Genomic DNA, 27,977 nt, shown 5'->3' with positions numbered 1-27,977 from the left:
ATGTATAAATCCAGGATATTTCTAATTGAACCACGCAATGGCCCTAGAAGAACTAGCGATCAATCACACAGATCATCCCCCGCTTCCGAATTTGGTACGGTCCAACCCGTCCTTTTCCGCGCCGCATTACGTAATTCCGCTTCCGGCATCTGGCTCAGTTCCGCCATGGCCTCCTTGGAAGTCAGTCGTAGTCCTCGCAGGTCTCGGCGGGAGCTGGAAGTGCGCAGTCCACGACAGAACAAATATTCGGTGCTTTTACCCACCTACAACGAACGCGAGAACCTGCCGCTCATCGTGTGGCTGCTGGTGAAAAGCTTCTCCGAGAGGTAGCGCACCAGGTCTCCCTCCCCGAAGAATGAGATGAGCTGGCTTCCCCGGCCCGGGTGTCGGCAGCTGGCTGCGCGTAGCGGCCCTGTCCAGCCTACTTTGCCTCACGCAGGAAGGCCCGGGGAGGGGGCCACCCTGCGAGGGAAGCAGAGGCGGATGCTTGTTGGGTTTTGTTCGTGTCCTGGGTTCTCATTCCTGCCCTTGGGTTTTGTGAGACTTTCGATTATCTTTATTATGAAGTACTCCCGTCCCCCGCCTTTCCGTAGAAAGGTTGGCCACTCTTTTACTTGGAAGCGAGGCTGAAAGCGTGATCCCACTCCTCCCTCTGGGCGGTCAGGATCTGCGGCAAGAGCCGGGAGTCCAAGCGAGAGCTCTCACTCTCCACTCCGGTGCCGAGTGCTTATATAAGCATGAGGTTTGGTGTGTGTGGGTTAGGGAGCTATTGCTGGGCACGATAACCTTTCTGGAAAGGAGAAAGCAGAAGGGCATCTTCGCTGATCACTGGTGGATGTTTGGTGTGATTGTTAGAAGCGGGATGGGGGGTGGGTGGAGTTCGAATTTGGAAGTGTTAATGCAGTCTTTTTAAAAACTGCAAAAAATCCTGGAGTCAGTACGAAGTAACTTGTTTCACGATTGCACAAATGGGATCATGCTGCGAAATCTTTGAAGACTTTTTCTCCTATTAACATGTACAAACATAGCAAATTAATTTGGAAGTTAGGTAACATTCCATATGGCTGTGTTATTTATTTAATCAGGTCATGGCAATGAACTGGATTATTTCCAGCGCCTTTTGGTTGTTTCTGTTTTTTGGCTTTTGCTTTGCAAATGAGAACAAGGACTTTGTTCACACCATATTTTCCAGCTAAATTTAGAAAAGTGCTTGACACATGGCGGTGCTCCTTTATTGCATCAGTGTTGGCAGCAGACACGTTCATACTTTTACTTGTGTGCTGGGGATAAATTCTTCGAGGTAGGATTGCTGGGTCGACAGAAATGTGCTTAAAATGGACAGTTACTGCCAAATTGCTCTAAAGAAAAAAAAGGTTGTACAAGTTTGGACTCTCCATTCTTCAGAGTGCCTGTTTTCCCATCAACCAGCCCGCCTGAGCATTAAACTTGACATTGTTGGAAGTCCTCATTTGTGAAAACCATTGCTGTTTTGATTGTATTTTCTTGAATAACTGCCTTCATATGCCTTGCCCCTCAGAGTTTTACAATTTTTATTTTTCCTGTTTAATCTTTTAATTTTGATTTCTATAAGCTCTAAATTAAAGAAATTAACTGTCATACAACCGATCTCGTTCAGAGCTTGTATTCTAATTTTGCAAATTTTTTTTGCTGTTTTAATTTTTTTGTGTAGTACAATTTATGTTTCCTTTTAATGGTTTGTGAATGAATCTTTTAAGATCAAAATTAAGTTTGATAAAGGAAACAAAACTTTTCAGATGCAATCAAATTACCTGAAGTCAGCCCAGCTTGGTACCTTTAAGCTGCCTCACCCTCAGGTGGTGTAGCTGCTTTGAAGTGGTAGGGGACAGTAATTTGCTTTTAACGACCCCATTTTGGTTATGGAATTTCTCTTTCAGCACGTTAAAATCACCGTACATATTTTGGCATGTAAAGGCACCAGTGCCCAAATTTAAGGCACAGTGGGAAGCCAAAGTCATTGTTCTACTCTTGGAGAATAGATAACACGGGGGTTTGCTTTCTTGTCTTCAAAGTTTGCCGGGGCTGACTTGTTAAAGCCTTTAACAGTGGAATATGTTTTCTGGTTGATTTTCTTGTATTTGTTTCTTTTTTCTTTTTTTTTTTTTTGGAGACGGAGTCTTGCTCTGTTGCCCAGGCTGGAGTGCAGTGGCGCGGTCTTGGCTCACTGCAAGCTCCGCCTCCCGGGTTCTTTTTAGTAGAGACGGGGTTTCACTGTGTTAGCCAGGATGGTCTCGATATCCTGACCTCGTGATCCGCCCGCCTCGGCCTCCCAAAGTGCTGGGATTACAGGTGTGAGCCACCGCGCCCGGCCTCTTGTATTTGTTTCTTAAAGCAGGACCAAGAGAAAACGGAATGTTATGTCGTAGGTATTATTTATCCACCAAGTATTGTGTTGGTTTGTTTTTAGACTAGAAACTACCACCTGAGATTAATGGAAAGTAACAGATGTTAGTTCTGAAGCACAGTGGAATCTTTTGTAATGCTACTCTGCTTTTGTTTTTTTAATTTGATGATGTGAGGTAATAGGCACAACTATTTGAAATTGTGGTTTAAGATTGTGTCACCATTCTAAAAGGTTTTTTTAAAGGTGAAATTAAATCAGATTTATACTTGATTATTCTATTTGGATTAGATTAACAAGAATAATCACTCAGAGTTACTCAGTTTGGTTTGAGTTACCATGTAAAGTACTTTTGAAATATTTTATGTAACTAAGATTTGCTATTAAGGTTCAGAATATTATTTCCAAATAGGTAATAAAATTTCATATGGCTGGGCACGGAGGCTCATGCCTGTAATCCCAGCATTTTGGGAGGCTGAGGCGGGCAGATCACGAGGTCAGGAGATTGAGACCAGGCTGTCTAACACAGTGAAACCCCGTCTCTACTAAAAATACAAAAAATTAGCCGGGCGTGGTGGTGGGCGCCTGTAGTCCCAGCTACTCGGGAGGCTGAGGCAGGAGAATCGCTTGAGGCCAGGAGGCAGAGGTAAGCCGAGACTGCGCCACTGCACTCCAGCCTGGCAACAGAGCAAGACTCCATCTCAAAACAAAAAAAAATTCATATGATACATAGGTCATTACGTGATTTTCTTTTGAACTAAAAAGTATGTTCTCTGTGTAGGAATTCTTTATTATCTCAGGACATTAGCATGTTTCAGCAACATACTGGGTTTGGAGGTAAAGTACTAAATGTTTGACATTTATTTCATTTGATAATTGAAGTTTTCCTCAACGATTAATATAGCAATACATATCCATTTATACTTTTAAGGAATTAGTAATTTTTAAATTACTTTTAAATTTGAGAACACTGTCATCAATCATTAATACAAATTTAATTTTTTTAGTGGAATCAACTATGAAATTATAATCATAGATGATGGAAGCCCAGATGGAACAAGGGATGTTGCTGAACAGTTGGAGAAGATCTATGGGTCAGACAGAATTGTAAGTTATAAGAACATTTTTCTGTGATATGAATTGTGATTATGTAGGGGAAAGATGAGACATGAACAGTGCTTAAATTCAATCTATTTGTTTAGAAACTGAAAAGATAAAGAGCAACTTACGCATTTGGGATTTAAATGCATTTTCATTGTCCATAAAATTTTACATATCTTTGGTATGTTGGGTCAGTGGTCATTTTACAGCAAAGAGTGAGCTTTTGGATGAACTCTGTTTATAACTAATTCTGCAGATAAATTTTCTTGAAGGGGAAAAATTAAAGCATGATACTGAATTGACAAGGAATATTATATAATTGGGTTGTAATTGGTAGTGTGTGTGTGTCTTAATCTTTCTTGCTCCCTTTCGTTAAGTATTCTCATACTTTCATTAGAGAATACTGCCTGAAATTAAGAGCGTGTAGGTAGAAAAAGTTATTGTTTTCTTGTGAAACATTAATGACTTCTCAGAGTACTTGGCATTTTTAGTCTATAGAATAGTCTTGTGGAAGTAGATTGTATTAGTCCTAAACGTTAGATTTACCCACTGCACCTTGAAACTTGTTATTCTAATATAGAAGTTGCCTAGGCAAATATAGAGTTTATTTTATAATGGCTTCATGAATTTTATTTTTGGTCACTGGTTTGGATTTACAAATGTTTATGTATACTTGTGAGCTCTTTTATAATTTATATTCACAAATTATTGCGGACCAGAGTTTTTCAGTCTTGGCACTATTGATGTGTGGACAGATTAATTCTTTACTGTGGGGGTTGTCGTGTTTATTGTAGGATGTTCAGCACCACATCTGGACTCTTCTCACTAGATGCCACTAGAAACCCCCCTCCCCACTTGGCAACTGCAAATGTTTGGATATTGAGATATTTCCTTAGGGGAAAAATTACCCTTTGCCTCCAGTAGAGAACCATTGGTATAGAGAAAGAAGTCCCTTTGAGAACGTTTATTATTATTTATAGTTCAAGAAATGGTGAATTAATCATTTAAAAAAAAACAGTCACTCAGTCTAAATATTTTTGATAAATCTCAGTAATAGAAATACTTTCTACTTAGAGGTGAGTGTCAGTTGTATGAGGTCTTGGTGGCAAGTTTAAAAGAACTGTGTTACTCACTACATGGTAAATGTAGTTCTAGGAATTCTTTCAGTCTGTCTCACAGATGAGTAACTCAGGTCTGTCATGCCTCAAGTCTTCTCTGAAAACCTTCTAATGGATAGGAATACAGAAAGAGGTAAAAAGTTGACAAATTTTCAGGCTTCTAGCAGAGACTTTCAGTAATGCTAGGTTTGAATTTTTGGCCAGTAGTTCCCCAAGTTTTCTTTTAGAAGCCCAGGGTGAAGGCCACTGATTCACAACACTCTTTGAGTTATGTGCTGCCATTTAATCTCGGACCATCAACCAGACAATATTTTGAATACTTTTGTCATAAAACCTCAGCCTTAGGATGTGATTGATTGATTTTAGGGAATGGTTACTAAACTGACCTTTCAAATTTTGAAACAACATTTTCTTCAAAGACATTTTTCCTATCAACCCAATAAAATTCAAAACGAGAAAAAAAGTTGCATTCACTGTTATGATTTCCCTCTACTACCAGATAAAATTCCTTATTCATTCATTATTTTATGACATTTAAATAAGTTAAACTAGAAAATGACTTTGAAAAAAAAGACAGTATTAATCCATGCTAGGGATGACACTTGCTTTTAGTGACATATGTATGTTTCGTTGGGAAAATGAGGGATTATTGAAACCATGTTAGAATACCTCAGATGAAGTATTCACCACAGATGCTTTGTCAGCCTTTCAAACTGGCTGAAATGAGTCTTTCAGAAAAGAAGCCAAAGAAGATATTTTTAAAAATTCTGTAGGTGACACAACTGAAGCAAGAGGTTAGGTCATTTTTAATGACCTAACTAGGTAGGACCATAGAGAAATTGGGGGCACTTACTCTGAACTATTCACAGTGCTTACAAGGCAGAGATCTGAAATTGTGAAGGACTTCAACTGCTGTGTGTTGAATGCTTCTATTATGTTTGGTTTATGTAGTTTGTTTCATCTCCCAACTTGAGATCAGATAAAGTCATTTATATTTTGTCACATTTTCTTCCAGCTTTATTGAGGTATAATTGACAAAGTTATATATATTTAAAGTATACAATGCGATGGTTTGATACACATATACATTCTGAAATGAATACCACATTTGGGGAATGAACCTGTCCATCACCTCATGTAGTTACCCTTGGGGGCAAGTTGACAGTGATGAGGACAGTTAAGATCTGCTCTCTGTAAATTTCAAGTATATAATATGATACTATTAACTATAGTCACCGTGCTGTGTAGTAGATTCTTAGAACTTTGTCTTACATTTTTTCATTATTTTAGTTTAGTATTTTAAAAACTTACTCTGATAATAAAATGTAACACGTTTATTATTCTTAAAACATCAAATGTAAGATAAAAAGGTTTGACTACTTGAAAATATTAAACTTCTGTCCATTCCCAAATACCAAAATATTTCTAACAAGATCAGTACCCCAACCAACCAGATAATTCATAAGACCAAAACTAGAAATGGCCAGTAAACAAGAAAAAAATACTGAGCCTCACTGATAAATGAAGATTTACAAAACAGGAGGAGAGTACATATTAGCCTTATTAGCTGAAGATTTATTTTTATTTTCTCCTTTCTTTTTAAACCCAGTGTTTCTGAGAGTATTATAGAACAAGTCCACTCAAATACTGTTGATCCTAGTATAAATTGATACTGTTTTTCTGAAGGATCATCTGGCAGTAATCTCATGACCCTCAAAAATCGTTAATACCTTTGTAATAAGTATAAAGCAGTTTATGAAACTGTATATGTAGTATAGTCTCAATTCTGTTTTTAAGTAACTTTTTTCAAGATTGTCTGTGATAAGTTTTACAAAGGTTCTTGTCAAACAAATTTATAGTTTCCCATAAAAGTATTTTATAAGCAGTTGTGGCAAACATACTTCAAAAAGTATATGCCTGGCATTCTTGCAAGCACTTTATGTGAATCCACTTGCTTGTTCCTCATGAAAGCAAGTGAGAGAGGGGGCTTTGTCGTGTCTCTTTATATTCTCAAGATCACATGGCAAATGAGCAGTGGCCAGGATTCAAACCCAGGCATTGTGGTTCCAGGGTTCATCTTCCTGTCTGTAATGCTATCCTGCCTCACATAGAAAGGGGCCATCAGATTGATATGAAGAGGCAAAAAAGGATCAGGGGAGGGTGGAGAGGTGGAATTAAGAGTCTGAAAGTAAAGCATACCAAATAGAAACAGTTTGGATTTCCTACATAAGAAATAAACAAGCACATCTTTGTAAAGTATAAATGTTACCAGTAAAACCGAAGTTGCCTTTGATGACCATTTTCTTTATTTTTATTTTTTTCGAGATTGGAGTCTCGCTCTGTCACCCAGGCTGGAGTGCAATGGCAAGATCTCAGCTCACTGCACACTCTGCCTCCTCGGTTCAAGCAGTTCTGCCCCAGCCTCCCGAGTAGCTGGGATTACAGACCTGCACCACCATGCCAGCTAATTTTAGTATTTTTAGTAGAGACTGGGCTTCACCATGTTGGTCAGGCTCTTCTTGAACTCCTAACCTCAGGTGATCTGCCCACCTCAGCCCCACAAAGTGCTGGGATTACAGGCGTGAGCCACCACGCCCAACCTGATGAACATTTTCTATTAGGCATCCCATTCCCTTGCACAGGGGAGACCTGGGTCAACAGTTTGGTGCGTTTTTTTGTGCATATATGTGTGTATGTGCATTTGCAGAACTAGGTAGTGTGGTGGTCTTGTTTTTTAAAACATAACTGCCATCTTCCTGTATCATCACTTCTAATTCTGTCTTGGCGATCTTTTGTCACCAGCTCACCTCATTTCTGTTAATGGCTCCATAGTACTCTAATATTTTATATAAACCTTTGAAGATTCTGAAAATTATAAGTATCATAGTCTCCTTGTCCATGGTTTTGCTTTCCATGATTTGTTACCTGCAGTCTGAAAAGAGGTAAGTACAGTACAAGAAGATTTTTTGAGTTAGACCAAGTTCACATAACTTTTATTACAATATATTGTTGTAATTGTTTTATTTTATTATTGGGTATTGTTAATCTCTTACTGTGCTTAATTTATAAATTAAACTGTGATAGGTGTGTATGTATAAGAAAAAGTATATATAAGGTTTGGTACTATTGGAGATTTCAGGCATCTCCTGGGGGTCTTAGAAAGTATCACTTGGGGTTAAGGGAGTGTGCAACTGTAACAAAGTTATCTTTGTTTGTTTGTTTGTTTTTTTGAGACAGAGTCTCACTCTGTCACTGAGGCTGGAGTGCTGTGGTGTGATCTCAGCTCATGCAACCTGTACTTCCCGGGTTCAAGCAATTCTTCTACCTCAGCCTCCTGAGTAGCTGGGATTACAGGCACGTGCCACTGCGCCTGGCTAATTTTTGTATTTTTAGTAGAGATGAGGTCTCACCACGTTGGCCAAGCTGGTCTCTTAACTCCTGACCTCAAATGATTCACCTGCCTCAGCCTTCCAAAGTGCTGGGATTACAGGTGTGAACCACTGCATCTGGCCAAAGTTATCTTTTCTTAAAAGAAAGATTTTCCAGCTAAAACAGAGTTGTAGAAAATCTCAGATGAGCTTTAAAAAATTTGCTTTTTCAGGGCAGATAACAGATGGGGATCAGTAGTTTGTCAGAAATTATTCACAAAATCAAATAAAATCTAGCTGTGATCTGATATATCCTGTTTGATTTTGTTCAGTGACTTGCAGTTATCATAGATGCTTATTTGAACGTCTTTCCTTCCTGTAAGCTCTTACCAGACAGCAGTGTATTTTATCCATCTTTATGCAAGATGTACTTTGCTATAGATACAAATTGTGACTTAAAAATTTTTAAATGTGGGGATAGTGGAGTAAAAGTATAGAGGATTTCTTTTTAGCAGTTAGATTGTTATCAGCTTAAAATAGCCTGTTATCACTATAAGATGGGTTTTGTAAGTCTCATGGTAATCATAAAGGAAAAGCCTAAAGTAGATTCACAAAAGATAAAAAGTAAGGAATCAAAGCATAATAGTACAGAAAATAATCATAAAGGAAAGGAGAAAGAGAAAGAAGCAAAAGATCTACAAAACAACTAGAAGCAATTAACAAAATGGCAGTAGGAAGTTCTTAAATTACATGTTGGTAATTACCATGGATATAAAGGGATTAAATTCTCCAAAGACCTGGAGTGACTGAATGGATTTTTTAAAAAAGAGCCAACTATATGCTTCCCACAAAAGACTTGACTTGTAAGGATACACATAGACTCAAAGTGAAGGGATGGAAAAAGACATTCCATGCAAATAGAAACCTCCAGCAGATTGCGTATGGCGAAAAAAAAAAATTCATCCTGCTTTAATTGAAAATGCTTTGTTGAGAGATTTGCAGTCAGAGGCAACCTGCTTATATACTGGCAAGTGTAGAAGGGGACAAGATAGACAAGACATGCTCACTAATGAGTCTCCCTGAACCCCATACCTCAGAAACGTAGAGCACAGTGAGAACTTTGGCATTTGACTTTTTAAGTGTCCAGCCAAAAGGAAAAACTAAACAAATAAAAGTCAGGCTCCAACTATTAAGCAAAAAGATTTAGGAGGACTAAGTGATTGACCAATAGTAAGAAAAGAGAAAGAATTTAATTAGGAATATGACATGTCCTTGGACCAGTAGAGGAGATGAGGTCATCCAAGCATAAGGTCAAGATAAGTTAATAGAGGAAGAGTGATATTAGTATTCAAAACCCAAAGGGAATCAAGAGAACAAACATCAGATTTCCCAAGAAGGTGTGAAATAATGAGGTAAGTCCTACATTTTTCTAGGAAGGAATCAATAGGTTTAAAAGGAAAATCAAGTGTAGATGTAAAGACAAATTATTTAAAATAGAGTGAGTGACACCAGAAAAAAAAAGTTTAAAATTTTGATTGTAGGGTCAGGGTTAAAGAATGTTGCTTTGCCGGATGGGCGCAGTCGCTCATGCCTGTAATCCCAGTAATCCCAGTGCTTTGGGAGGCCGAGGTGGGCGGATCACGAGGTCAGGAGATCGAGACCATCCTGGCTAACACAGTGGAACCCTGTCTCTACTAAAAATACAAAAATTAGCCAGGCATGGTGGTGCATGCCTGTAATCCCAGCTAGTCTGGAGGCTGAGGCAGGAGAATCACTTGAACCCAGGAGGCGGAGGTTGCAGTGAGCCGAGATCACGCCACTGTACTCCAGCCTAGGCAACAGAGCGAGACTGCATCTCAAAAAAAAAAAAAAAAAAAAAAGAATGTTAGCTATGTTAAACTATTTGGTTTGTTACCAACTGCTTTTTTTTTTCTTTTGGCAAAAAAATATTAAGGATACTTTGCTTTAAGTTCTAACAAGTGCAACTATATTTCTATTAAAGTGAGTATGCACTTTTGAATAAAATAAAATTTAACATGATAAGATTTCTGTTTCTTTGTGTAAAATGCTATTTCTTATTCCTACAGCTTCTAAGACCACGAGAGAAAAAGTTGGGACTAGGTAAGTCGTGTAACCTCTAACCCCTCACCCCTGCTGCTTGCATGGTGACATGAACCAGTGTGTATTGTCCCAGTTTGGAATAGGGCCAAAGTACAGTAACTTCCTATGATGGTTTTTAATGATCTTAATGACATTTAAATGGTATAACTTGGGTCGCCTGTATAAGTCAAGGCCCACTCAGGAAAATAGAAACCACTGTAAGTCTTTCAGTGTAGGGAATTTAATACTGAGTCTCTGGTTACACCCCTGAAGGAGTTCCTGAGAAACCAAATGGAGCAGTGAGGCTACTAAGATTAGTAACAGCTGGAGGTCACTGCCACCCCTAGGGATGGAGCAACAGCAGGAAGAGATGTTGTTACAGCCCAAGAACCTGGGCTGCCCAGAGGGAGCTAGAATGATGGGGCGGGGGCTGCCTAGCAGGAGCTAGAACTGTGGGAAATTCCCAGTCAGAGGTAGGAGGGAGAGTAACAGAGGGAGGACCACGTAGACTTTTCCCTTTTCCCCTCCCTGCAGTCTTCTACCTGTACCTCCCAAAACTGTTTGGCAGCCAGTTGACAAGAGAATCTGGAATATGTAGTTCACTACAATATAGCACAGAGTAGGGAAGGGCCAGAGAATGGGTCTGAGGGCAAATATCTTCGACCAGCATGCTGCAAACCTTGGAACATTCTTTAAGTTACAAGTTTAAAAAGTTACTCTTTTATTTAAGGCTGGGCGCAGTGGCTCACAAATGTAATCTTAGGACTTTGGGAGGCCGAGGCGGGCGGATCACGAGGTCAAGAGATCGAGACCATCCTGGCCAACATGGTAAAACCCCATCCCTACTAAAAATACAAAAATTAGCTGGGCGTCGTGATGCGCATCTATAATCCCAGCTACTCGGGAGGCTGAGGCAGGAGAATCGCTTGAACTCAGGAGGCAGAGGTTGCAGTGAGCCGAGATCACACCACTGCGCTCCAGGCTAGCGACAAAAACAGTTATTCTTTATTTTTAAAAAAGGAAGCTTTTCCAGCTTTTAAACATACAGCATTATTGAAAAGCTCGTATGAGCTCAGTAATTCTGAGAGGAAACTCTGCCTTTATTTGTGCCAAAACTTAACATGAAGAAAGCACAATGCTTAACTGGAGTCTGCTATCTTGAAGACCATCAATTCCCAAGCATCAAATGTTCTCAGTATCTGAACCCAGAAGATTCTTTGGGATTCAAAAAAATCTGGAAACTGCCATGAAACCAAAAAGTGTAAATATTCACTCCTTTATCTTTTCGAGACAGTCTTGCTCTGATCCCCAGGCTGGAGTGCAGTGGCACAATCTCGGCTCACTGCAACCCCTGCCTCCTGGGTTTGAGCTATTCTTGTGCCTCAGCCTCCCGAGTAGCTGGGATTACAGGCGTGTACCACTATGCCCGGCTAATTTTTGTTTGTTTGAGACGGAGTTTCGCTCTTGTTGCCCAGGCTGGAGTGCAGTGACACGATCTCGGCTCACTGCGATCTCTGCCTCCTGGGTTCAAGCAGTTCTCCTGCCTCAGCCTCCCAGGTAGCTGGGATTATAGGCATGCACCACCACGCCCAGCTAATTTTGTATTTTTAGTAGAGACGGGGTTTCTCCATGTTATTAAGGCTGGTCTCGAATTCCTGACCTCAGATGATCCGCCTGCCTCAGCCTCCCAAAGTGCTGGGATTATAAGCGTGAGCCACCGCGCCTGGCCAATTTTTTGTATTTTTAGTAGAGATGAGGTTTCGCCATGTTGGTTAGGCTGGTCTCAAACTCCCTGACCTCCAATGATCCACCCGTCTCAGCCTCCCAAAGTGCTGGGATTACAGGCATGAGCCACCACACCCAGCCAATATTCACTTCTTAACAAAATAAGTTAGAAGAGTTCAGCCTTGCTCATAAGACACTTGTGAGGGGTCTGGACTAGAGAATGCAGGAATCCCCAAGTCCTGCTCCTGACAAGTTACCCTAGCCTGCCAAGTCCCTGTGGGACTTTGAGGCATGGAGCTGGCTAAGTAATTGTCATCTAGGCCTTTGGCCCCAAATACCAGAGCAAGGGTCTAGTGTACCAGGCTTATGGTGTAAAAGGCACTCCGTGTGTAGCTTTTGTGGAAATGGACTTAGAGCTGGGAAGAGCAAAAGCAGGGAGCCTTGTTAGGTGGTCATCTAAGCATCAGAAGGTAGTACCTGGAACTAAGTGAAGGTGGAGAAGAAAAAGGGAATTGAAATGTTTTGGATGGAGAATCAATAGGACTTAATTACAGTTGAGAAGTTATGGTTAAAGGCAGGAAATCAAGAATCATCTCTAGACCTGTGGATGGAGCAGTTGGATAGTTGGTGCCTTTCCTGGAGAGGTGGCCTGTAAGAGAGAGGTAGAAAATTGGAAGATGATTTTGCAATGTTATCTTTGAGATTTCTGAAATACCCAAGTGGAGATATTAAGTAGGAAGCTGATTTGTAAATGTGGAGCTCATCAGTGTCTTAGGGGGATGCCAAGGAAACACCAGATAGGTTTTTAAAGCATGAGAATGTGATAATTTTTACATAATCTCAGACTTTTGAACTTATTAAACTATTTCTTTGCTAAACTGAAATAGAGGTATGATCTATTCTATTAAATTGACATCTGAATGGGGGTGTGTGGCCAGCTACCTTCTTGATTATATATGTAATATACATGAACTTATGTACTTAAGGTGAAAAATACCAATTTATTAATATGACTTCTGGAGGACTAATGTGTGCTCTTCAGGTGCTAAACAATTTCCTTCATGTTCAAATGCATATGTAAAGATTTCCGTTGATTTTCTTGAATGGATATACTTTCATTTTTAGGAACTGCATATATTCATGGAATGAAACATGCCACAGGAAACTACATAATTATTATGGATGCTGATCTCTCACACCATGTAAGTGGTATGTTTCTTTATTAGCTATTTATGGTAGTCTTAGCCTATTTTACTGACTTACTGTTTATTCTTTCCAAATTTCAGCCAAAATTTATTCCTGAATTTATTAGGTAGGTACTATTTCTAATATTTGAAAGAAATATGACTGGAACCATTTATCTTACTGGTTTTGGGCTTATTTTCATTTTTTATTAATCAAAAATACACATACTATTTTTTCTATCAAAAATATAAACAAAGTTTGGGAAGTCAAGGTAGGAGGGTTGCTTGAAGTCAGCAGTTTGAGACCAGCCTGGGCAACAAAACAAGTACTTGTCTCTACAAAAAAAAAATAAGAAAAATTAGCCAGGCACAATGGCATGCGCCTGTAGTCCCAGCTACTCAGGAGGCTCAGGTGGGAGGATCACATGAGCCCAGGACTTTAAGGCTGCAGTGAGCTATGATCATGCCTCTGCATTCTAGTCTTGGTGACCCTGAGACAGAGTGAGACCTTGTCTCTAAAATATTTATCTGTATAGGTAGTAGACACACACACACACACAACACACATTTGAGACTAAATGATGTATTTTAGGAGTCCTGAGGAGCAAATCAACAGGTAGTTCGTTATCTGAATTCTTTCAGACCACAGAAAAAGGTGGAAGGTGGCTTCTCTGATAAATGGAATTAAGCCTTGAGTTATTAGAGTAAAACACCATGAACAAAAGAGTTTATTCCAGGAATGCCAGAATGGCTTATTATTGGTAATCACTTATAATTCATTCATTATGTTAACAATGTAGTGTGGTTAAGTCTGTAGATGCTAAAGGAGATATTATTTACTACTATTTTCTAGTTAAAACTTTAAGAATAGAAGGAAACCTCTTAAGCATAATCAAAATAACCCAGTCCTAATACAAATATCACACCAAATAGTGAAATGCTGAATCATTTCCAATACATGCATTAATACAGGCATGCTAGCTATCATTAAACATGGAAATGTTAATACAGTAAGACAAGAATTTAGTTAAATGTTAGTAAAACATACACAATTATATTTGTTTGTAGGCAATATAATTAAATTCTTAGCCCAAAAGATCACAAAACCTCTGTGAATAAGATTTGGGAAGCTGTCCTGAGTTTAAGCTAGATACACAAAACCAGAATCAGATTATTGTCCCTCCAGTTCAGGGAGTTCAGGGAGTTCCCACTAACATCTAGGGAAAAATCCAAGTTCCTTCCCTTGTCCCTCAAGCCCCTATGTGTTTGTTGGCCCCTGCCTCCCTTTCTGACCTCTGCCTTGTGCTCTTTCCTTTTTGCTTTCCATGCCATAAGCATGCTTCTGAGTTCACAGAGTTCTATTTTCCTTTGCCTGAAATGCTGTTTCCATGCTCCTTGATGACCATCTGCTGCTCATCCTTCAATCTCTGCGTAAAGTCACCTTAGACCTTTTTTGCTTATATCTCCAGTATACAAAAGCCTCTTTAACCTGTAGAGTAGAAAATGGGCAAAAAGATACAAACAGACCATCTGTAGAAGAAATCCAAATGGCTAATAAAAGAAGACGTTCTTCCTGGGATGTAGTCAAGGAAATAAACACAAAATAACTGTGTGTGACCATTTTATTATCCATTAGTTTAACAAAGTTAAAAACTTTTAGAGCAGTAATATCCAGTACCAATAAGATGGTAAAAAATGGACACACAAATATTGCTGAAGGAAGTATAAGTTGCTATAACCCTTTTGGAAAATATGTGTTCAAATTTGGGAAAATATGTGTTAGAATTAAAAATACTCAGGCTTGGCCGGGTGCGGTGGCTCACGCCTGTAATCCCAGCACTTTGGGAGGCTGAGGCGGGTGGATCACGAGGTCAGGAGATCGAGACCATCCTGGTGAACACAGTGAAACCCTGTCTCTACTGAAAATACAAAAAAGTTAGCCAGGCGTGGTGGTGTGCACCTGTAGTCCCAGCTACTCGGGAGGCTGAGGCAGGAGAATGGCGTGAACCTGGGAGGCGGAGCTTGCAGTGAGCCGAGATTGCGCCACTGCACTCCAGCCTGGGCGACAGAGTGATACTCTGTCTCAAAAAAAAAAAAAAAAAATACTCAGGCTTCATTTGGGCAATTCCAGTATATTCCATTTTGGGGAGTCTAAGCAGTAATACATTTATAAAAACGTTTATTGTGGCCAGGCACAGTGGCTCATGCCTGTAATCCCACGCTTTGGGAGGCCGAGGCAGGCAGATCATGAGGTCAAGAGATTGAGAGCATCCTGGCCAACATGGTGAAACCTCGTCTCTACTAGAAATACAAAAAATTAGCCGGGCATGATGGCACTCGCCTGTAGTCCCAGCTACTTGGGAGGCTGAGGCAGGAGAATCACTTGAACCCGGGAGGTGGAGGTTGCAGTGAGCCGAGATCGCGCCATTGCACTCCACCCTGGCAACAGAGCGAGACTCCATCTCAAAACAAAACAAAATAAAACAAAAAAGTTTATTGTAGCACTGTTTATTGTGGTTGAGAGGGTAGGGCACCATGGAAACAACCCCAGAGGTGTGTGAGTTGAATATTCTATGAAGTAGTTTTGCAGTTATTAAAAAGAATGGGAAAGAGCTCTCTTGACCTGTAGGGATGTCTGTGATTCCATGATTTGCATTGTTTTTGTTTTGAGATGGAATCTCACTCTGTCATGCAGGCTGGAGTGCAGTGGCGCAATCTCAGTCACTGCAACCTCCACGTCCCAAGTTCAAGCAGTTCTCCTGCCTCAGCCTCCAGAGGAGCTGGGAATACAGGCACGTGCCACTACACCTGGCTAATTTTTGTATTTTTAGTAGAGACAGAGTTTCACTATGTTGGCCAGGCTAGTCACGAACTCCTGACCTCAAGTGATCCACCCGCCTCGGCCTCCCAAAGTGCTGGGATTACAGGCATGAGCCACCACATCTGACCCTATATTATGTATTGTTAACTGACAAAAACCAGGTCAGATGTACTTTTTTTGCATCCCAATTTTGTAAATGCAACCAAAAATCCTAGGGGTGTATGTGTGTCTTTATCTTTCTCTAGGCAAAGAAAAGTGTGGCAGGACATCAGGCTGTTTTTAGTATTATTTGCTTCAAAGAAGGCAAGAACAGAATGGAAGGGTATTAGGAAAATTAATTATTTTGAGAGACAAGGTCTTCCATTGTCACCCAGGCTGGAGGTACAGTGGCACAATCACAGATCACTGCAGCCTGAACCTCCCTGGCTCAAGCCATCCTCCTGTTGCAGCCTCCCAAATAGCTGAGACTAAAGGCATGTGCCACCGTGCCCGACTAATTTTTTTTTTTTTTTTTCTGAGATGGAGTCTCACTCTTGTTGCCCAGGCTAGAGTGCGGTGGCGTGATCTCGGTTCACTGCAGCCTGCCTCCTGGGTTCAAGTGATTCTCTGCCTCAGCCTCCTGAGTAGCTGGAATTACAGGCACCCGCCACCATGCCAGGCTAACTTTTATATTTTTAGTAGAGATGGGGTTTCACCATCTTGGCCAGGCTGGTCTTGAACTCCTGACCTCGTGATCCACCCGCCTCGGCCTCCCAAAGTGCTGGGATTACAGGCGTGAGCCACTGCACCCAGCCTGTGTCGACTTCTCTTAAAAGTTTTGTTTGTGTAGCTCATGAAAATGACTGTTGAAAGCTCAGTGGCTTTTTCTAATTGACAGCTAATTTATTCTACAGGAAGCAAAAGGAGGGCAATTTTGATATTGTCTCTGGAACTCGCTACAAAGGAAATGGAGGTGTATATGGCTGGGATTTGAAAAGAAAAATAATCAGGTAGGTACGGTGTTACAACTTCTTTATTAGTATAACTACTGGAAATGTATTCATAGCAAGTATTTGGATTAGCTATCATGCTGCCTGGGATTTGTGGGATCAGGTTATAACTTCCAGTAAATATTCCCAGATTCTTACAGTTTTTCTTGTGATTAGAGCCTGGATGTTTTTTATTAAGGAAAAATCAGCATAAACCTTTGGACCTTTGGTAGAAATGGTCTCATTCAGCAAAAGTTACTGTACTGGACCTTCAGTTTTATGTGACCTGTTCCATACTTTTGGACTACATATGTAGGGTTTCTCCCCATAATTATAGTGTAATTTTAATTAAGATTGATTTCAGACAGACCTGGGTTAAAGTGTTAGCTCACTGCAACCTCTGCCTCCCGGGCTCAAGCAATTCTCCTGTCTCAGCCTCCCGAGTAGCTGGGACTGTGGACATGCGCCACCATGCCTGGCTAATTTTTGTTTTCGTAGCAATGGGGTTTCACCATGTTGCCCAGGTTGCCCTCGAACTCCTGAGCTCAGGTGGTCTGCCTGCCTCAGCTTCCCAGTAGCTGGGACTGTAGGCACGTACCACCACGCCCAGCTAATATATATATATATATGTATATATACACACACACACATATACATATATACACACACACACATATATATACACACACACATATATACACACATATATATGTATGTGTGTATATATATATGTATGTGTGTGTGTATATATATATTTTCACATTTTTTTTTTTGTAGTGATGGGGTTTTGCCATATTGCCCAGGCTGGTCACTCCTGGGCTCAAGTAGTGATCCACCCATCTTGGCCTCCTGGGATTACAGGTGTGAGCCACCGCGCCTAGCCAGGTCTTCTTTCATTGACTAAAAATTTCTCTTTTGTTCTAGATAAATAACATTTTTATGAAATTAATGTTACATTTATGAAATTAGCATTTTAACACTGTTCTTCGATGTGTTTCTCTTGTTTATAAATTGTATTTTGTAAAGAAAATCTGATTGTTTTATTTGGCAGCCGTGGGGCCAATTTTTTAACTCAGATCTTGCTGAGACCAGGAGCATCTGATTTAACAGGAAGTTTCAGGTACAGTGAAAATTTCCACTATTTTTATATAACTTCTTGGCTTACTTTCTTTCTTTACAATGGATATTTTAAAGAGACACTTTACATTTCCACCTTGTTTTTATTCTGGGATACTAAAAAGGCAGACTAAAATTCCTAGAAGTTGCTAATGAAGCCTAAACATCTCAAGGAGACATGCGCTTTTCCTTTAAAGAGCTGAAGGCAGTTAGGTTTGTGTGCTTGTTAACATGAGTATTAAGGCTCAACTGCTCTTTGGAATGTTGCTATTACTGATAATCTCTTCCAAAGAATAGCACGTACTTAATTTTCTGTATTTCATATGAATACTTACAGCATTGTCTACAGAAAAGGTTAAACTCTTTAATATTTATATAGAGCTCTCTCAGTTACCTTGTTCTCCATATGTTTAAGGAAATTTTTGTTGTTCAATTTGGTCAAAGCTTCGGTCCCTCTGAGTTTTGTGTGTCTGTTTCTGGGTGTATGGGGTGGTGTTCTAGATTTGCTGTAGTAGATGTGAGCTGCTTTGTGTGACTGACCATGGCAAATGACAAAACTTGCCAGATTTTTTTTTTTTTAATCTCTGAAACTATAAAATGCCCCTGCATCTACTTTAGTGACCCCAAGCCCCCCAAACATTACTTAATAATTTCTACTAGTTGATACTTTTTTCCACTAAATAATGTTGATTCTTGGGTCCTTTGCTTAATGCAGGAAAATCTAGGTCCTTAAATGTGAGAATTGACACACACACACACAAATTAGGACCTGGCTGTTGACAGTCAAAAAGAAAAATGAAGCCTCTCTAGAATTAAAAAGCAAATAGACTGGAGAGCTGAACTTGGGGATAAAAGAGAGGGGAGGCTATACCTAAGGCTAAAGAGTCATTTGTGATATGATTAAGATCTCTGATTACGGATGGGCGGTGGCTGGTGGATGGGCAGTGGCTTCTGCCTATAATCCCAGCACTTTGGGAGGCCAAGGCATGTGGATCACTTGAGGTCAGGAGTTTAACACCAGCCTGGGCAACATGGCAAAACCCTGTCTCTACTAAAAATACAAAAATTAGCCAGGTATGCTGGTGTGCGCTTGTAATCCCAGCTACTCAGGAGGTTGAGGCAGGAGAATCACTTGAGACCCAGAGGCAGAGGTTGCAGTGAGCCAAGATTGTGCCACTGCATCCAGCCTGGGCAATAGAGTGGGACTCTGTCTGGAAAAAAAAAAAAAAAACAAAAAAGATCTCTGATTGCCATGTGGCAACAATGCAAAGAATAGTGGCACTCACAAAATCTCCGTACAGAGGGAAGGGCCAGTGTGGATTTCACAGGCCACAGTTTTGATGGTTTTGAATAAAAACGTAGGGTAACTGGTAACTGGTTGTGAAGATAGAGGCTGTGAAGAAAAACACAGCAGGGAGAGGAATGGGGTGAGGGTGGTTTGCTGCATCAGAACCATACAAGGATTAGTGGAGGGGATGGGGGTTGAAGGATGGCCTGGGAGTTCTGGATTTTCATGTATTGACAGCAGTGATTAGCTGTGTTCTGTATAAGTGGCAGAGCAGCCAAACAGACAAAAGTGAACCTGTTAATTGCACAATTTTTTTTTTCTTTTTTCTGAGTTTTGCTCTTGTTGCCCAGGCCGGAGTGCAATGGTGCGATCTTGGCTCACCACAACCTCTGCCTCCCAGGTTCAAGAGATTCTCCTGCCTCAGCCTCCCGAGTAGCTGGGATTACAGGCATGCACCACCATGCCTGGCTAATTTTGTATTTTTAGTAGAGATGGGGTTTCTCCACGTTGGTCAGGCTGGTCTTGAACTCCCGACCTGAGGTGATCCTCCTGCCTCAGCCTCCGCAAGTGCTGGGATTACAGGCGTGAGCCACCGCACCCAGCCCAAAAAATTTTTTAAATAGGCTGGGCGCAGTGGCTCATGCCTGTAATCCCAGCACTTGGGGAGGCCGAGGCAGGTGGATCACGAGGTCAGGAGATCGAGACCATCCTGGCTAACATGGTGATACCCCGTCTACTAAAAATACAAAAAATTAGCCAGGCGTGGTCACGGCGGGCGCCTGTAGTCCCAGCTACTCGGGAGGGTGAGGCAGGAGAATGGCGTGAACCCGGGAGGCGGAGCTTGCACGAGCCCAGGTTGCACTGCACTTTAGCCTGGGCGACAGAGTGAGACTCTGTCTCAAAAAAACAAAAAATTTTTTTTAATAGTTAAATCTCATTGTCTTCTCATAAGAGTGGTGGTTTCTTAAATACATGCAATAAAGTTCACTTGTCGCTAGACAAAGCCCATTTTTGCATTAAATCCCTAGATTTAGGAAGCAGGTGCTTTTTACAAAATAAGAAAAGGAATCCTGGAAAGGCTACAGTCAATATAAAGCCATTTAATAGCATAGACCACCTGGATCCTAATCGCATTTATGGGATTATATGGCTTCATGTAACATTTTATTTTACTAGCCACAGTGTTAAAGTTATCATGTGGGTGGGGAGGAAGGAGGTGGCAGTGGAAAGAAATATCTTAGAAAATGATTCTTAAGGGGAATAAAGCAACTCTTAAAGAGAGGAAATATTTCATGGCCTAATCCCAATTTTAAAGGTAATGCTGGCTGGATGTGGTGGCTCACACCTATAATCCCAGCACTTTTGGGAGGCCAATGATGGAGGATATCTTGAGCCCAGGAGTTTAAGACCCCAGCTCTGGCAACATAGTGAGTCTCTCCGTCTCTACAAAAACTAAAAAAAAAAAAAAAAAAAAAAAAAAAATTCTAAGTTATTTAGCAAATATTTAATGGCCTTTCTTGCTTAGCCTGGCATGGTGGCACATGCCTGTAGTCTCAGCTATTTGGGAGGCTAAGGTAGGAGGATCTTTTGAGCCTGGAAAGTTGAGGCTGCAGTGAGCCATGGTTGTGCCACTGTACTCTGGGCAACAGAGTGAGACCCTGTCTCCAAAAATACAAATATATAAATAAAGGTAATGCAGAAACATAGTCCCATCGGTATCATAGTTCTTCCCACCCCACAATCCCAGTGCTCCCTCCCCTAACAGCATCTGACATATTATATATCTTTATTGAGTTTTTAAGTTCACTCCTTAACCCCAAAACATAAAAAAAAAAACCTGAAACCCAGTACATTGGTCAATAAATATTTATTATTGAATAAATATTGCTACCATCAGATTCTCCTCTCTCCATATTTATTCCAAATTGATTCCTTTGAATCCTTAAGGAAACTATGTGGATAAAAGAGTGCACACACTAAGCTGTCAGGTTCTTCTAAGGGCTGTGCTGTCCTATACCCACTTCATAGTCAAAAGATAAGGTCGCCTTAGAAGTCTAAGGGAAAAAAAATGTGGATTCAGGGTGAAACCCTGAGGCACAGTAGGTCCAGATGGCCTTAACTTCGAAGAGAACAAAGTTACACCAAACTGCCTCTTCTTGCTTTCTCCCCTCTCCCCACAAAAAAAGGTAGAAATTGCTGCCTCCCTACGAACTGAGACACTGATCTTTAAAAAAAAATAAAATAAAAATAAAGTAAAGTGTGACTCTGAAAATAGGGAGCTCCCTGCTATTTAGTTACTGAAGAAAGTGCTTGGGTTTACCCACTGGACCGCCCAACTCTGCTGTCTTTGTAAATCTGGTGTTTGGCCTGCAGTCCATCTAAAGTTAGGCTGCACATTCACCCACTGTTAAGTGTCTAACTGTGACCTCAATTGGTGATAGGTGAATCCCACCAGGATTGTTTCTATCCTTTGATGCCTCGTTCCTGTTTTAACCTAGCTTCCCTAGCTCATCCTAGAGCAACTTAGTTTATCCTGGGGAATTTATAAAGGAAATCATGAGAAATCAAAACTCATCATAAACATTTATTGGGAAATGACTGTGAATTATGAGGTTCTTTCTTGTCATCTAATATATATTGTTGCTTCATGATCATCTGTCCACCCTGTTGTTTCAATATTTGGAACAGTTTCTTTCAACTTTAAATTTTAGGGAAATCTTAAATAATGGATGGTTCTGCATGAAATGATTCATTTTACTGTATTTTACTAATTTCTGATAGTATGGTGGGAAAATAATTCTATAAAAGATACTGAGAATTCATTTTCAAAATTATTCTAAGTGATTTAGCAAATATTTAATGGCCTTTCTTGCTTAGGACAAAAATGTATCATAATCATCAAGTGTGGGAGCTTTTCTGTTTACCAGTGGCCAGTGAAAGTTTTAGGCTTTGTACATACCAGTGAACTCTTTGAAAGGTCAGGATACATAGGCATGTGTATTTATCCAGAAGTTGATACATATTTTTGATTTCTTACAGATTATACCGAAAAGAAGTTCTAGAGAAATTAATAGAAAAATGTGTTTCTAAAGGCTACGTCTTCCAGATGGAGATGATTGTTCGGGCAAGACAGTTGAATTATACTATTGGCGAGGTATGCAACTGATGCTAAATAGTGTGTCATGTTCCTGGTAAAGGAGCAGTAAGGTTTAGAATTTTTATAATAAAAAGTTTAACTTTCATAACTGCTAAATTGTGGAGGTCTTCTAGTTGTTTAGAATATTCACGCACAAAGGGTAAAAATTCACACTAGTACATTTGAACAGTAAGATTTAAAACATTAACAGTCAGCATTCTCTTTTAAATAATTAAAAGTTCCTGGTACTTTTTCAATCCTAGCCCTTCTAACTAATCAGCATTATGGACTGAGTCTCTTTGCTTCTTTTCCTTTTGTCACCGCCAATGGCCACCATACTTTAAAATGAATGATGAGTTCCATATGTCCATTTCCTGTTAGTAAGTGAAGACCAGGAATTACAGAGCAAGGAGGTGGTGATCTGTAATATTAAGGGCTAGTTAGTGAGCTCTTAGGGTAGGGAAGACTCTCCTCATTTAATAGTAAAACTCTTATTCAGAGCAAGAAAATAGCTATGGAATGTCACTTCTCTTGTGGAAGTTACAAGCTATTTTACTTAATGCTTAAACCATTGTAGCTAAATTTGACAAGTGAAAAATCTACGCAAAAGGCCATTTTACTTTTGGAGTATAATTTTTCCTTGAAATGCAAACTGAAACTTGAGTAAACCAAGGTAATACCTAGAATCAGTGCTTTTTAAACAGTTGCAGATTTGGTTCATGTGACCTATCTTTAGATAATGCATGTTTAATTTTAAAGACTTGGAGATACACACAGTTGCTTTAATAATCCCCTAATTTTATACTTACTTTAAGGACCTCTGTTGTAGGACTAATCTTTTTTTTGTTGTGTTGGTAATGTGGTATACCGGCTAAGCTGCCTAATTGTTTTTAAAGACTAACGTTAATTTTTTTTTTTTTTTAAACTAGGTTCCAATATCATTTGTGGATCGTGTTTATGGTGAATCCAAGTTGGGAGGAAATGAAATAGTATCTTTCTTGAAAGGATTATTGACTCTTTTTGCTACTACATAAAAGAAAGATACTCATTTATACTTAACGTTCATTTCAGTTTAAACATGAAAGAAGCCTGGTTACTGATTTGTATAAAATGTACTCTTAAAGTATAAAATATAAGGTAAGGTAAATTTCATGCATCTTTTTATGAAGACCACCTATTTTATATTTCAAATTAAATAATTTTAAAGTTGCTGGCCTAATGAGCAATGTTCTCAATTTTCGTTTACATTTTGCTGTATTGAGACCTATAAATAAATGTATTTTTTTTTTGCATAAAGTATTGCTGCCTTCATTAGAGTATGTGAATGTAGAATTTTTTACATGGGGAATAATTTGAAATAGTCTTTATAAAAACTGGAATCATAGATCTTTATACCTAATAGATCTCAGAAGTAAGATAATGTTAACTGATGAAATGTTTATGGCTGTGTCTGTATGAATTGAAAAAGAAATACACACCTCTGCCCTTTCCTTAAAAATGTATCTCAAATTTCTTAAACTAGAAAATACATTTAGAGCAGGCATTTACAGTTCGGTTCTTTTCAGCTGTTGAATTGATGAAACATTTCATCTATCAAAGCAGGTCTATTTAAAATGCATATTGTGAATTGGGAAACAATTTGACAGCAGTTGATTACATAGCCGTTTTTTTCTCTTTTGAGCAATAACCTCTATCAGTAAGGAAATATATTAATGACACTGAGGCAGAAACTTAGCTGCTACAGTAATTTTTAAACATCTTACTGAATTATATAACAATTTTTTTCTCAAAAGACTTGTTTTCATATTATTTAAAGACCCTCAGCAAAGCTCACATCCCTACTAATTTGAAAAATCTCTGCCTTAAGCTCTTCTCTCCATTTAGAAAAGTGTTCTGCCAGTTAAAATTTGGGCTAAGCTATCCAATAAAGCCAGGGCAAATATTATGTTTACCCACTTTCTCTAAAGTAGGTATTTCAGAAGAGATCAGTTAATTTCTAACTGTAGCATAGGTTATGGTCATGTAGTATCTTTTAAAATTTGAGTAAGGGCATGCTTTGAGCAAGTAAGTTTAAGTTGACTTTCTTCTGGAAATAAAAGTAAGAGGTGTCTCAAAATTATTTATTGAACAGTATTCCTAATTACTCCATTTTCCTGGCTTAAATTGGCTGCTGAAGAAATTGAGGCCAGGCACAATGGCCCATGTCTATAATCCCAACACTTTGGGAGGCCAAGGCAAGAGGATGGCTTGAGCACAGGCATTTGAGACCAGCCTAGGGAACACAGGGAGATCCTGTCTCTACAAAAATATAAAAAAATAAGCTGGGTGTGATGGCACTCACCTGTGGTCCCAGCTACTTGGGAGGCTGAGGTGGGAGGTTCACTTGAGTCTGGGAGGTCAAGGCTGCAGTGAGCTGTGATCATGCCTGGACAACAGAGTGAGACCCTGTCTTTTTTAAAAGAAAAAAAAAATTGAAAATCTGATTTTTCATTTGCATTTCTCTCTGACAGTTTCTACCAGAAATGAATCCCAGACTATAAAACCTGTGGTGTCATTTCAAACATTAAAACCACCCCCTCCCACACTTCTATAGTTGAACCCATAGTACACATTCCAATAAGGGCCACTCTTGTTCTGTTTCCCTTATGTCTAGAACTGTCCAGCTGGCCAGTGAGGGAACTGCTTTCCTTGGGGAAGAGACTTCTCTCATTCATAACAAGAAAATTCATCAGTGCTTGATGTGAAATTAGTTTTAAGCTAAGATAATAGAAATGTAATATTCTCAGTTTTTTTGGAGTGGTTAGAATTTATTTTTTCTTAACCTAAACTCAAAGTTGAGTTCTCAGTGCCAAGTATGTGGAGCAGAAATTAACAACCTTAGAGAACCTAATATAGAGATAGTACTGCCTTCTCAGATACTCACTAGAGTAGATAATGTTTGCCCTTTAAATCTTTTTAGTTATTCGCACAATCATTATCACAACACTGTCACTCTTGGAATTTACCATAGAGAGAGTATTTGAGCAGTGAAGACTCATAGCATTTGGAAGTCATTTAGAAAAGAATCTGGAATATTTAGATGCATTTTTGTAGTAAATCTGGTGCTTAAACACTGTAAAATTAAATATTTACATCTGAATCCAGCATCCCATTTTGCTTTGTAAATGAGGCCAAAGATGAAATCCAGATGTTTTCCCTTTGTATTTGTATTATCACTATATGGAATCTAAGTATATCTAAGGAAAACTAAACTTAAACTTACTTTGCTTATTTCATATTAGTTTTTATCTGTCTTCTGCAGTGTGCAATTAGATTCTTTAGTTCTCTGAATCAAATGCTTTGCCCCAACCCCTTTTTCCACGACTGTTTTCAGCTGTTTTCCCTTGAAATACTGACTTGGTTTTTAAAGATACATTTTATCACAATTGCAGAAATGTGTTGTATAAAAGTTTGTTAAACAGGGCTAACTGAAGTCTTAGATGTTGAACAGCTATGTGTAACCATAATTTATACTACTTGCAGCGAACTCAGATTATTTTCGGATGTTAAGTGCGGCTTGAAACTATGTTAATTTGAAATCTAAAGAAACAGCAAAAGACAGGTGTATTTACGTAAAGATCACATATTAAGGAAACAGGCTTGGTTAATTCCTCACTATTGACATCTATTACTTGTCAATACATTTAACCAACCAATGATACTTTAAATCATAATGTTACTTTGACCAACCTACTTTAAAAGGTTGGTTCAAAAATGTTGAGGAGATAATGTATTGGTTGGGATTGACCTAAATTTACAAAGCAACCATGTGCTGTCTTATGCTACCCAGATTGTGGGAGCACCAAAAGCTATGTCCCTAGGACTACAAAGTGTGTTGTTCAAGGATCTTGCAGAGAGCCAGTGCCCCTATTGGTAACATCACTTCTCATCCTTAAGTTTCACCAGTTGGGTGGCCTCAAGGCACTAGGATTCCCATTTTTTTTTTTTATTCAGGTCAAAGAGAAGAGTCCATCACTGTGACTGGGAAGAATGTCAAGTCACAGGGTAACGGCGGACCTTAATAAAATCTTGGCCTGTCTGCACCGAATACCCCACCAGGAAGGGCTAAGGCATCCATGGGGTTGTGTCTCATCTCAAGTCGCTGTGTGAAGCACGAGGCCCTCACACCTCATTTAAGGCAGGAGGCGTCAGTGGCGACCGGCCAGGTGTCCCGGCGCCTTCCCGCCGCTTCTCAGCCGTGGAAGCGCGGGCATCTGAGCACGTGGAGCCGCCCCAGGCCGCCCCGCACACCCCCTCCCGCCAGATGTAGTCCAGGCCCAGCTGGGCCCGCGCAGGGATCCCCAGCACGGCCACCTGACTGAGTGCTGGGCGTGCTGCGGCCCGCTGCTTCTGCCTCCGCCGCCGGCGCTGCGGCCAGAGGAAGGCGCCCGCCGAGCACACGGGCCCCGGGAGCGCACTGCGGCCATTATTCGCGGCGCCTCCTAGTGGGTCAATGGCAAATCCGCCTGGTTCTCGCGAGAGCTCCCCCCTCAGTGGGGATTATATAATTTCCCTCAGGCGGGGGTGGGGGTGCTGAGAGCACCCTCCCTCAGGAAAAGTTAGGTGCAAGCAGGGGTGGGAGTAAGAGGAACCCCCCTGGGGAAAAGGGGGTTGGGGTGCTGTCCCCACTGCCCCCCCATTTAGCTGGACAATGAGTCCTCTTATGCTAATGAGGCACTTACGTCACTTCCGCTCTTTCTCGGCCGCCATTTTGGCTAGGGCAGGTTCGGGGACTCGGTCCGAGGCGCTTGTATTGTCTGCTGAGGGGAGACGCGGGATCAGCCCCCTCCCCCGCCCGTTGCCGCCGCCACCTCCGCCGGCCCGGTCTCCCCTCCGCCGCCAGCCGGGATCCATGAGCTGAACTCCCGCCCCCCCGGCCGCCGCCATCTTGTGCCCCCTCCCCCTCCCGCAGGCAGCGCTAAGGGGGATTTTGGCGTCTTCTCAGACACAGCTCCCTCTCTCGGTCCCCGCTGCTGAGGAGCGAGAGGAGCGCGGCCGCCGCCGCCCGCGCCGGTGAAGCCGCCTCTCCCACACCCTCCGTCTCCTCCCTCCGCCCCTCCTTTGTCTGCACCGCTCGACGACGCCGCCGCCGCCCGCCGCTCTGCTGCGCCCGCCGCGCCCCCCGGCAGCACCCGCGGCCGCGGCGCGAGCCGGAGTCCGCCGAGCCGGAGCGCGACGAGGCCCCGGGCGCGCCCTCCCTGCTGCCGCCACCGCCGTGCCGCCGCCATCCGCCCGCCGCCGCCTCCGCCGCCGCTGTCCGGCCCCCGAGCACGCCGGCCCCGCGCGCGCCTCGAGGCCGAGTCAAGGTAAGCCCGGCGCCGCCGCGCGCGGACTCGCGGCCCTGCCCTGCCTCGCCTCGCCTCCCGAGCCCGGCCCGCGCGGCCCCCAGTCCAGCCCGGCCCCGGGCGCGGGCGCATTGTTGTTCGCATCGCCGCCCTCCAGCCGCACACACGCTCCTTTGCACACCCCGGCGCCGACGGGTCCCCCGTCCCGGCACGGACCGCTACCCGACTCTGCTCTGGAGGTCCAGGCGCCTCCTCCTGCAGCCCGACCATCTTCTCCGCCCCGTGAGCCCACCGAGGCCAGCAGCCTTTGCAGCTAAGGGCATCGCCCCCACCCCGCCCCCAGCCAGC

The 27,977-nt window shown here is 41.3% G+C and overlaps 3 protein-coding genes across 16 annotated transcripts in view; 2 read left to right on the top strand and 1 right to left on the bottom strand.

The window, feature by feature from the left end:
* DPM1 (dolichyl-phosphate mannosyltransferase subunit 1, catalytic) lies at nucleotides 1-23,601 on the top strand. Its single transcript, XM_054466501.2, has 9 exons — nucleotides 1-326; nucleotides 3,388-3,487; nucleotides 10,055-10,088; nucleotides 12,918-12,994; nucleotides 13,079-13,104; nucleotides 16,691-16,786; nucleotides 17,817-17,885; nucleotides 22,209-22,323; nucleotides 23,235-23,601. Exons 1-9 carry the CDS (start codon nucleotides 1-3, stop codon nucleotides 23,337-23,339), a joined length of 948 nt encoding a protein of 315 aa, XP_054322476.1. The 3' UTR covers nucleotides 23,340-23,601.
* On the bottom strand, nucleotides 13,540-27,977 carry LOC129021327 (circumsporozoite protein-like). 13 transcript variants are annotated; one of them, XR_010125142.1, is made up of 4 exons: nucleotides 27,852-27,977; nucleotides 27,027-27,101; nucleotides 24,647-24,750; nucleotides 13,540-14,465 (listed from the first exon to the last, which is right to left on the bottom strand). XR_010125142.1 is itself a non-coding variant. In XM_063659086.1 (2 exons), the coding sequence occupies exon 1, from the start codon at nucleotides 27,570-27,572 to the stop codon at nucleotides 27,123-27,125; it is 450 nt and encodes a 149-aa protein (XP_063515156.1). In that variant the 3' UTR covers nucleotides 22,483-22,726; nucleotides 27,027-27,122. The 13 variants fall into 13 exon arrangements, 1 of the variants encoding a protein (XP_063515156.1); XR_010125139.1 differs by having other exon boundaries at nucleotides 24,647-24,754; nucleotides 27,852-27,974; XR_010125138.1 differs by having other exon boundaries at nucleotides 24,647-24,754; nucleotides 27,027-27,104; nucleotides 27,852-27,929.
* Nucleotides 27,521-27,977, top strand: part of ADNP (activity dependent neuroprotector homeobox) — a 42,218-nt gene continuing 41,761 nt past the window's right edge. Inside the window, exon 1 of one of the 2 annotated variants that reach the window (XM_054466498.2) lies at nucleotides 27,521-27,650. The gene's annotated coding sequence lies outside the window, so the exon portion shown is untranslated. The remainder of the gene's footprint in view (nucleotides 27,651-27,977) is intronic. The other variant, XM_054466499.2, reaches the window with a different exon arrangement.

Source organism: Pongo pygmaeus, chromosome 21 (genome assembly GCF_028885625.2).
Source record: "Pongo pygmaeus isolate AG05252 chromosome 21, NHGRI_mPonPyg2-v2.0_pri, whole genome shotgun sequence".
In the NCBI taxonomy this organism is placed as follows: domain Eukaryota; kingdom Metazoa; phylum Chordata; class Mammalia; order Primates; family Hominidae; genus Pongo; species Pongo pygmaeus.
The sequence above is the reverse complement of the archived record's forward strand: the minus strand, read 5'-3'. Positions and strand labels throughout refer to the sequence as shown.

What these genes read in the sequence shown, in the direction of transcription:
- DPM1 (XM_054466501.2), top strand. Translation starts at nt 1, where the DNA reads ATGTATAAATCCAGGATATTTCTAATTGAACCACGCAATGGCCCTAGA. An exon ending in TCTATGGGTCAGACAGAATT is followed by an intron (nt 3,488 to 10,054) that starts GTAAGTTATAAG and finishes TTATTCCTACAG; the next exon opens with CTTCTAAGACCACGAGAGAA. An exon ending in TTTATTCCTGAATTTATTAG is followed by an intron (nt 13,105 to 16,690) that starts GTAGGTACTATT and finishes TTTATTCTACAG; the next exon opens with GAAGCAAAAGGAGGGCAATT.
- LOC129021327 (XM_063659086.1), bottom strand. Translation starts at nt 27,572, where the DNA reads ATGGCGGCGGCACGGCGGTGGCGGCAGCAGGGAGGGCGCGCCCGGGGC.